At 42.2% G+C, this 10778-nt stretch overlaps 1 protein-coding gene across 1 annotated transcript; it reads left to right on the top strand.

Moving 5' to 3' along the window:
• The first annotated feature begins 2492 nt into the window (after window positions 1-2492).
• On the top strand, window positions 2493-10539 carry LOC134478911 (sperm motility kinase 2B-like). The gene is made up of 5 exons (XM_087591921.1): window positions 2493-2619; window positions 5618-5709; window positions 6715-8459; window positions 8796-9001; window positions 9368-10539. Exons 3-4 carry the CDS (start codon window positions 6748-6750, stop codon window positions 8830-8832), a joined length of 1749 nt encoding a protein of 582 aa, XP_087448047.1. The 5' UTR covers window positions 2493-2619; window positions 5618-5709; window positions 6715-6747; the 3' UTR covers window positions 8833-9001; window positions 9368-10539.
• The last annotated feature ends 239 nt before the right edge of the window (window positions 10540-10778 follow it).

Here is a 10778-nt window from a genome sequence, read left to right as displayed (position 1 = left end):
TTCATGAGTGATACTCTAATTCATGCTCGTCTATAACACACACAGAGGCTGCATGCAAAACTCCTACCTTAGGTTGGCCTCCTGAGCTGTTCAATAAGTTGCAAAATAGTGTCATGACTGAACATCTCACAATCCTTTGAGTTTCCCTCAGATGATGATGTGAGTTTGGTAAGCTCAAACATATGATTTCCTTGTTCTTTTACCAATAAAATGAATTATAGTTATATCAGATGTCTTTATACTATGTACCCCAAAACAAAAGTATACAGAAGAGACAAATACCCACGTTTTACATAAGTAACAATGCAGATGCTTCTGAAAAGCCTGACTTTTACAGAAAGGACACCTTTACTATTGGTGACTTTTGAAAATGTTTTGAAAAGAAATATTTGAACAAAAGATTCTTTTTTTAAAGATTTATTTATTATTTTATGTATGTGAGTACACTGTCCTCAGACATACCAGAAGAGGGCAGTGAATCCCATTACAGATGGTTGTGAGCCACCATGTGGTTGCTGGGATTTGAACTCAGGACCTCTGGAAGAGCAGTCAGTGCTCTTAACCACTGAGCCATCTCTCCAGTCCCTGAACAAAAGATTCTTAATTTGTTTTTTCTACTATTTTTTAAAATCACTTTATATTGCTTTCACTTTTATATTGTATCTTATTGCATATGATTAAATAAACTTTCTCACACTTTGTCCTTTTCATTGGAAGTCTTCTTTGAAGACCTACAAAAATATAGAATGCTTTCCGATGAATATTAAATTTGTAAAATAAAACACAAAAATGTTTATTTCTCCTATTCATAAAATTTAAAAGCTTTTAAAAATAAAATAATAATCTCCAAAAGAAAGATGCTGTAGACAAGAAGAGGAACATGAATATATAATGAGGACCATGACTGCAATCATAAAAAGATTGAAATTAAGACTGGAACAGTGCTCCGGTTAACAGCAGGCACTGCTTTTGCACAGTGGCCAGAACCCATGCTGTGTGTCTCACAAACAACTCTAACTCTAGCTCCAGAGACAGTGTAAAACCTGTGGCTTCCACCACCAACTCTAGTCATGTCTGCATACAACTACAAGCACAGACATGTACATGTAATTTAAATAATGATGATCTTATTAACATTTTTTAAAAATAATATATTTTGTTGAAATATTATAAGCGTTAAGACAAGGGAAAATGTCCTCATTTGTTTGATAGAAGCAAATACACTAACATCTCCATTGTCATTTCCAGTAAGAACTTGGAATGAGGTAGACACAAACTGTACCAGGACTTTAAATCCAGAAGTGTTCAAAACACAATACACAGCTAAGATCACAAAAGGGGTCAAGGGAGCTCCAGTGGCCCAAACCTGCCCAGGGAAGACTTGAGCAGTTGCTTTAGCCTGGAAATGTACACTAAATCTTCATTTATGTCTTCACAGTTTTGGTTGGTGTTTGGTTGAGAACGTTTGCTCTATTTATCAAATCTTGGCGAAGAAAATCTTGTTTTGTTTAACAAACCATGTGTGCCTCTGCCTTCGGGGTTGAGGATTCTAAGATGACTACTGATCAGTTACTTTCTCTATCATTTAGAAACTATCAATCCTAGCTTTCTGTCTGGTGAGAAACTGGATGAAGACTCTATGGGAAAAACATGGGAAAGTCTCACCCCTAGGGGTGGTAGTCACACTGCAGTTTGGTCAAAGTATGCCAGGGTCAGTGAGAAGTTAACATCTTATTCTTATGTGAGTCCAAGAAAAAGATCCATTTTTCTTAAGTGCAGATGGGATAGCTTCCAAAAACCAACAGTTGTTACAGAATGTTAGGGTCTCAGTGAAAAATGAACCAGGTTATCCATTGAGTAATACATGAATGTAGTGTGTGCCCTTTAGTTTGTGTAATATTGAAAGCAAGCTGGAGTAATTTGGGAAAAAACTGAATTGAGTTTAGGTAAGGTCATGGAACCTTGTAATTGATTGAGGACATTGAGTATAAGGTCATGGCTCTATATATGTACGTAACTGTATGATATTACAAACAATAAAGCAAACTAATACACTGTCCATAAACCAGTGTTGGATATCAGTTGTGAATCGTTTATTATAATTCATATGATACCACTCATTATTTTTAAAGTAGAAAGAGGCTTTATTGGGCTTTGGATATCTACTATCAAGAGAGGATCCTGTGCTTGAACATTGGTCTCTGGCATGTGACCCTGTTTTCTGAGGTTGTAGAAAATCTGAAAAACATAACCTAGCAGAAAGAAGTAGGTCATAGGAGATATAGGGACTGCTAACTGGGTGTAACCATCTTCCTCAAGTCTCTACTGCCTCACTGACCTTAATCCTTTCCTGTCTGGAGGACAGAAAATAAAGAAAACCAGTGGACTGTGCCCAGCCCTCATTGGTCCATTTCAGCTCTGATCTCAAAAGGAACCATTGTGAGGTCATTTACTTCCTTAGTTACTGAAAACACATCCTGTCTATACAGGGCATTAGCTGTTCGTTGGTGGCTGGGTTGGTTGGTTGGTTGGATGGTTGGTTGGTTGGTTGGACAGCAATTGCTTTTATTCAGCTAGCCACTGAACTTGGATATTCATGAATTGTTGAATCTGAACACAGTGAGTTTTTCTCTATATTCCTATATCTCACTTTAGACTTGTTGTCTGTATTTAAACTAAGTCTCTCTTCCTGTATATTTTGTTTGGATATTGAATAGGAGAATTTTTCTTTGTTGATTTGATTTATCACTTGATTTTACATTGTCATATTTTACATGTATTTATTCCATGAACTAATTTTGAACAACAGTTTATGATAACTACACAGCACCAACAATCTCCTAATGGTATTTCCAGACATGTACATGAAGAACTTTGACCATATTCCCATGATCACACTTTCCCTGGCTTGTCCCTTTCAGGTTCCTCAGTTTTTCCCTTTTAGTTTGTTCCCTTTCTTTCCAAGTGCTGGCCCAATTGTTTCAAGTTCTCCTATTCAGAGGACTGGTAGGCTACATTGGGTGGTCTATTAAGAAAAGGCACCAACAGGTCTCTGTGATTTAGCAGGAAACCTCCCCCTAGCCGGTTAACTTGGGATCTTCCTTGCAGTGCAAACTCATGACCCTATGCAAGCTACAAGGCAATGCTGAGATCCTAATTTTTTTGACGATAACTATGAAAGTAGGTAGCTGAATAGAATTCAAGGACAGAATAGATATAAGTCTAAGAAGATCCAGTTTTATACTGCTAAGAAGAACCTTCCAAAGTAAGACATATGATACTATGACCCTTCATTTACCTGGGTCATTCTGTTGGCAGCTGTCATTCCATTGAATTGCTATCTTCTATCTTCAGGAGAACAAATGTGACTCTGAAGCTAGTGTGGTACCAGGCACAGGAGGTGGGGCCAATAATGAACTTGAAGCAAAGGAACAAGCATGGGCCTTTGAGTCTTGCTGGCAAAACAGCTTAAAGTACACGTCCAGGAAAAAAAGTACCTACTGCTGGAATGGTCTGCCCAGCATTCCACTGGACTCACTCCAACAACATTTAGAGAAAGAGAGGGAATTTTATATTGACAATGTGTCTCTCCAAATTTCCAAACCTAGGCTTGAATAAAACTCCTTCCACCATTCCTATAGTTTTTATCTGCTAGTGGAATGGGAGTGGAGAACAGAACCTTCATAGTCAAGCAAAAAGAGCCCTTCAGGATCCTTTTTGCTTTCCATGACATTGCTGAGGAAGGAGGGTTTTATTCCCTGGGACATTCAAAAAATCTAACATCTGATTAGAGACCTAACAAGTAGGACTTTGAAGCCCATGGCTGGACCATACCTGTACCTCCGTTTCATTGTTTGAAGGTTTAGCTTGTTAGCATTGCTAGGAAATGCTTTGTGTGCAATGTGTACACATGTGGTGCTTCTGCATGACTATGAACATTTCAAGAGGGAATGTCCTTCCTTGACCTCCGCTAAACTGCAGTCCACTTCCATTCGTATCTGTCATGGAGTTGGTTCTTAGTGAGTCCTGTCAGATTCCTTTAATGTGTAAAACTGATGAGTTGTGGTGAGAGGGGATAGCAACATACATTCAAACACGTGCAAATGGCTCGCAACAGCCCTTGCACCTCTGTCCTTAATGTCATAATCTCATGTGTAAGCCCAATGGGTCTAAAGTTACTTTCTAGAGCTTTGGGAATATAGATCAAGCAAAAATACATAGCAGCCACTTCTTTCTTTCATTTCGCATGTTTGTTTTTGTTCCATGAGACAGACACTCCTGGAGCACAGGCTGGAATCATCATTTCCGAGTAGCCAAAGATTACTTGAAGTGATGATCTTCCTCCTCCACTTTCACAAATTTTATAATTAACATGGGCTCATCTTTATGAGACTATCCTGACTTTAACTTTGTCCTATGTCTGTCAGAGGACCCTGAGGTACTCTCATCACTCTGGGTCCAGGTAGCTTACCCAAGTCTAGATTTTTCCTATCTGACTGTTTTGTGCCAATTCCTACTTCAACCTTCAACCCCAATTCAACAGCAGTAAGATGTGGATACACAGGAAACTGCTACAGGGCACAACATGTCACCTTTACCAAAGATACACTGATCTCATACTTTTTCTTGACCCTCTGGGAATACATACACAGGGCCAGTTAGAATTAGAAAGCAGCCTTGGTACATAATTAATTTGTTGGGTACTTGTCCTTGCCTTGCTAACATCCTGATGCACAAGTAATCAATTTCTGTTGTTTTTAAGGTCAAACACAAGGCATTTTCTTTGAGAGCAGAAGGACCCAGAGTTCCAGAACAAGGCATCTACTACATCAGTTGTTTATAGGTTCCTGGCTTACGGGTGTTTACTTGATCATTTGGAACATATCAGCTCACTGTTTCTAGATCTTGAGCTTTGGTCAGAAGTCTCAAGCCTGAGGGCAGGCAATATGGGATTAATGGTGTCATATTCCTCTCAGCCCCACAAATGGTAGTCTCATGCCCAGGGGTGCAATGAATAATAGCATTTTGTCACAACAATCAAGGTAGTCAGGACTTACAATCCTTTAGCAACCACTCGTCCGGGTTTAAAATGTAAATAGAATACATTGAATATGGACATGAATTATTACAAACTTATGAAGTCTGGGGTCCATGTGAAAAGCAAGACAATGTCCATCAACTTGCCATTGAATATCAGAATCTATAAAAAACTGGGATGCCAAAGCTCTGGCGTCCATTGTCATTCTCAGGATTCCTTGTTTTATTATTAATGACAAAAGTGTCCTTGTTAAAGATGGAGTGTTAAGTGTTTAAACATTGTTCTCACTAGGTGGTGCAATTTGGGGTTAATTATGGTCCTTGGGCAGGGGTACAAGTAGGAAGAAATGGGTCACTGGGTAACACTGAGGACAGACTCTTGAGTCAAACCTGCCCTCTAGTTCTCCAATGACCAAGACTAGCCTTCCTGTCCATGGAGACAGAAGCAGAGGAGAAGCAATGGATCGTGCCTAGCCACAGTGTTGGCTGCTCTTTGCTCTAACCTCCCAAGGAACCCTGTGACAATGGATAACACCTGTCTACTTACAGCTCTGATTGAGGCTGCATTCTGTCCTTACAGGTACAGAAGCTGTTGCTTGGCTGGAAAGAAATTAGAGTTTGAAGACACAGAAATTAGACTTGGACATTCAGGAACTGTTGGACCCTGATATAGTGAGTTTCTCCAACTTTGGACACTTCAACTTGCTCTTCTTGACTTTGGTTTCTGTATTTGCTGGCTTGAGTTATGCATTTACATTTCCATGTTTTTTATTATCTTCTATTTCACGTTTTATTAAATTATGTTTGCTATGTTAGAGTATTCTATTTTTCACTTCACGTGTATGACATTTTTGCATCCACATATGCCTTGAGTACCATATCCCAGATGCATTCTGTGGAGGTCAGAAGAGGGAGTCAGGTTTTCTGGGTCTGGAGTTACAGATGGTTGTGAGTCTCTCATACCATCCCTAGGATTGATACAATAACATATTCATATAGCATAACTCAGTTGTGTAAGAAAATAAAATCTCTCTATACCTGTCTATAGTTCCACTTCCCCGAAATCTGATTCCGTTGCTAACCTGACAGCTCATGTTAATAAAATTATATAGAAAGACTTGTATCACTATTTTTAGTGGTGTATACCACCTGTGAGTGTGCTGTATAGGTGCGCTTAGAGTCGAGAGGTGTAGTAACCCCTGGAGCTGGAGTTAGGGTAGCTGTGGGCACCTGTGTTCTGAGACCACCTACAGGTCCTCTGCCTGAGTAGCCAAATTTGGGAACTCTAGACGCAGATCGCCATCCTGCACAGTATGGGTTTTCGGGGATCTGTTCTCTTTACACCTTCTCTTGAAGCTGATATTCTAGATGCCTCTACTCAAAGAGAATGCTGAGATCAGGAGAGAGGATGGTGAGCTTTTCCAATTTAGTGGCTTTTAGTATCTAGGATTCTCTCAGTTTGCAGTTGGTGCCTGACAACTGCCTCTATGTCATATTTTGCATCTGCTCCTTTGCAGTAGGTCCTTGTCCTTCCCTTCCCAGTATATAAAGTACATGGCTAGATTGTCTGATGTTTTTCTGAGCTTTTTTTTCCTCATATCTTTAATGTAGGAATTTGAGCGTATCAACATGTTCTGGGGCCTGATTTTAAATGTCTGTTTTATTTCTCATTACAAGTTTGGTTCTAGCCATATAAAGGAGGGCCTGATCATGGAGCAGGACCCAGAGAGCCGGGACTCCATCGAGAACTTTACCACTGACTATAAGATCATAAGAACCCTGGGAAGGGGACGATTTTCAGTGGTAAAAATGGCCTACCACGTCCCAACCCTCACCTGTGTAGCTATAAAAGTTCTCAAGAACACCGAGAAGTGCTCCTCAGTGATGAGCAGGGAAGTTGGCATTCTAAAGTCCCTGGGCCATCCTCATATCATCAAGGTGGTCGAAGTGGTCCAGACAAGAGAGGCCACCCACCTGGTCATGGAGCATGCCTCTCAGGGAGACCTACTGGACCGAATCCGGGAATGTGGATATTTAAAATCGTGGGAGGCCCGAAGAATGTTTAGACAGATATTAGAGGCAGTACAATTCTGCCATGACAATAATATTGTCCACCGAGACATAAAGGCCAACAACATTTTGATAGATGGAAGGTGGAATGCCAAGCTCTGTGATTTTGGCCTAGCTGCTAAAACACTTCCTGGGCAGAAGCTGATTGATTTCTGTGGCACGCTGCCATACTGTGCGCCAGAATTCTTTGAAGCTGAGGAATATGAGGGCCGCCCATTTGACGTATGGAGTGTAGGTGTCCTCCTCTTCTTCATGGTGACTGGGCACTTGCCTTTCCTAGGCAAGTCATTTGCAGAGGTGAGGAGACAAATCAGTTCAGCCAATTTCAGCATTCCGCCTCACGTTGCCAACGATATTTTCAATGTTATAGTGGAAATGCTGATGATAAATCCCAGCAGGAGGCCCAGCATCCAGCAAATTATGATGCGCCCCATGATCAAAGACAGCCAGGCCTACTCACCACCGACATCCATACAGATGTTCACAGGAACACCAAGCCCTAGCACCATCAAAGCCATGAGAGTCATGAGGCATACACCTGAGAAAAGCACTGAGTCTCTGATAGACCAAAATATCAACGAGGTGCTGGCAACATACTTGATTCAACAGCACAAGCCACTCAGGAAAGTCTGCACACACCACCAAGTGGAGTCAGGTCTAGAAGATCTTTACTCCTTCCCTCGTTTTCTTAAGAGAAAGGGACCTCTTCTCTCCTCCTTCACCTTGTCCTCACATTCATCCAATATGAGGGAGAAGAAGGATAGGAAGAAATCCAGGAAGGTTGTCAGAAGGCATGCTGTAGGCTACCAGCAAACAAGGACCAACACTCTCCAGCTCGACCTCCTGGACTATCCTATAGCTGAAGAATTCAAGGATAACAGGCTGCAAATCAGGAAGACATTCTCAGACTCCAAGACTGTGTTTTCTTGTAGTCTAACTGAACATACCCAGTCACCTCGACTTCAATACACCTATTCCACTACAGCAGACAGGAATGTGTCTTCCTTCATACCGCCACATGATTTCTGTGCATCACTGCAGACACCTAAGGGGATAAGCCTTGCAGGCTGTTCTGGAGATACCTGGCAGAGAGAGACAGTTGTGGACGAAAACACCTTCATCAAGGAAGAGGCCATGGTTCATGAAGATACCGTCACTAGTGGCCAGCCACAAGTGCCTTGCCCAGCTTCCCGTCGGGGATGGCGTTACCACTGGAAGGGGTTTAAAAAAACAATTAGTAGAAGCCTTCGAAACCTGTGCTGCTGTCTGCCACCACCATCGGAAAATCAAGTCTCCTGCAATAACTTGGCTCTCAGGAAGAGAGGAGAACATTGTGTCACCCACAGGACCAGGTGGGTGCATGTCCTCATTCATTTCATCCATATTCCCACTTGTCCTTTGTGTCAAATGAGGATGGTCTTGAGGCACATAGAAACTTGACAAACTAAAACTACAGAAGGATTAAGTTCATAGAAACCCCTGAAGGGTGATCTGATGCTTCCTGAGTCATAAGGGGAATCAGAGACACTGATTAAAGAAGGACGAGAGGGAGGTGGGGGCATGCCCAAATGGGGCAGAGAGTCCTAAGACAACCAGTGGGGTGCTATGGCTCTTTATAGAAAGCACAGGAAGTTCTCTGTTTTTCAAAGACACCAAGAGCCTCTTTTCTGTGTCTTTTCCTTTTCAAGTCCTGAAGAACAGCAGCCTCAGCTCCATGGCTTTTAAGCCAGTGGTGGGGGTTGGCCTGGCTGAAGATTATACAGTCTCAGAGGTGCCAGGCCAGATGTCCAGGTGCCTGTGTGCTTGCAGGCCCCTTCTCCAGAGGAAGAGCTGTCCACACCACAGCAAGGTCTCTCCAGGTAAAACCCCAGGCAGGAAGGCCTGCCTTTTCACTGTGTCTTGCTCAGGAGGGAGGGATGAAGTAGAACAGTGCCCTAAATCTGTCCGTGGATCAGTAGCCCTCTACCCTCTCTTCTAGCATAGGTAAACATCAGAGATTGTTCTGTGGGACTGTACTGTTCTTTGCTTCCTGTTTCTTGCAGAGAACATGGTCTTCATCATGAAGTAGACTTCTCAGAAAAGTCTCCCTAGTCAGCCCATCAGACCTGAGCTAAAATGGGTTCCCAGGTTGAATATGAGGCCTGTATGTCTCCTGTGAAGGGAATCCTTCTGTCACACTTTGACCAGACCCTCACCCACCCCTACTGCCCTGCAAAAGATATCACAGTTTATATTGCTTAAGTCCTCAGACCCAACTCAGGGTAATGCTTACAAAACCCATACTGTGGAGTGACTCCCAAGGCAGCTGTGCCCTCTCTCTCACCAGTTCTGCCCTGTAATTACTCACCTCTCTATGTTTGCTCCCTCAAGGCCAACTTTCAAATGTGTAACAGGATTCCTACCTGTGTCACAGCCTCCTCGAAGGAGGAGGGACAGGTGTTATGAGCAGAGTCAAAAGAACAACTTAATGATGGGGAAGCAAACTGGTGTGGCCCTACCTCATGCCAGCTTCAGACCTCCACTGGAATATGCATCCCACTGGATAAATATACCCAGGCTGCTTCCATTAACCTGAGAATTTGCACACTGCTTTTTTATGCCCAGTTAAACAGCCTTGCAATTCCTTTGTGAGAGCTTCTGGGAAGCTTTCCCTGTCCCTCCTACTGTTACATTTGTTAAGATATCATCTCCTGTGTTCTTTTTAACTAGACTGTATCAACATCTTCCACAGCATGAGGTGTACAGAATATCATATGACTGACATGGAGGGTCCCTCTGTCCCAATGTCCCTCTTAATTTATTCAAAGAACATCAAGGATCCTGGCATAGTAATCCTGCAGTGATATGTGCTGAGTTTAACAGCATGTCCCTATAGTACTCCACCATTGTGATCACATACATATTTCTCATGTGCTTTATCCCCTGAGCTACACGAAATTCTCTTAGGACAGACAATCTCTCTTTCTAATTTGAGGGGAAAGCACATTATATTCCACTCTGGAGCAAGAAGAGCATCATATGACCTCGTGTATCTGAACCCACAACGCACAAGTCTGGGAAAGTTCATTAAAGGGGTTCTTTGCTGGCCTCTAGCACTGAACCAGGTTAGCTACTCAGACAAAACCAAGGAAAACCTCTCACAGACCCTGGCTAGCCTAGGTTTTAAGAGTTGGCCTCACACCCTGATGATTCCTTGTCATCCATACCCTGATTTTAGAAGCCCTGGAGTCTATATCTCTGTCAGTGTGTCTGTCTTTACTTTTACATAAACTACTTCCATTCAAGTGGGTCTCAATGGATTTCCTTATACTGGACTCCTAGAGAGCCATGTACCCCTCAGGATGGCCTTAAGTGGAAAACACAAAATAGAAACATCAAATATAAAATCCCAATTGATGGAAATAGATTCACAAAATTAAAAACCAACAGATGAAAAACACTAACCACTCCAATAAAAATCCTTAATATATCACTCTTTTTTTTTTAATTAACTTGAGTATTTCTTATATACATTTCGAGTGTTATTCCCTTTCCCGGTTTCCAGGCAAACATACCCCTCCCCCCTCCCCTTCCTTATGGGTGTTCCCCTCCCAACCCTCCCCCCATTGCCGCCCTCCCCCCATAGACTAGTTCACTGGGGGTTCAGTCTTAGCAGGACCCAGGGCTTCCCC

The sequence above is a fragment of the Rattus norvegicus genome, chromosome 17 (genome assembly GCF_021556685.1).
Source record: "Rattus norvegicus strain SHRSP/BbbUtx chromosome 17, alternate assembly SHRSP_T2T, whole genome shotgun sequence".
In the NCBI taxonomy this organism is placed as follows: domain Eukaryota; kingdom Metazoa; phylum Chordata; class Mammalia; order Rodentia; family Muridae; genus Rattus; species Rattus norvegicus.
This window is presented reverse-complemented; position numbering and strand designations above follow the sequence as displayed.

Bases quoted from the DNA above. Each gene is read 5' to 3' on its own strand.
- LOC134478911 (XM_087591921.1), top strand. From the start codon at position 6,748: ATGGAGCAGGACCCAGAGAGCCGGGACTCCATCGAGAACTTTACCACT. The intron at 8,460-8,795 runs GTGGGTGCATGT...TTCCTTTTCAAG, and splicing joins TGTGTCACCCACAGGACCAG to TCCTGAAGAACAGCAGCCTC.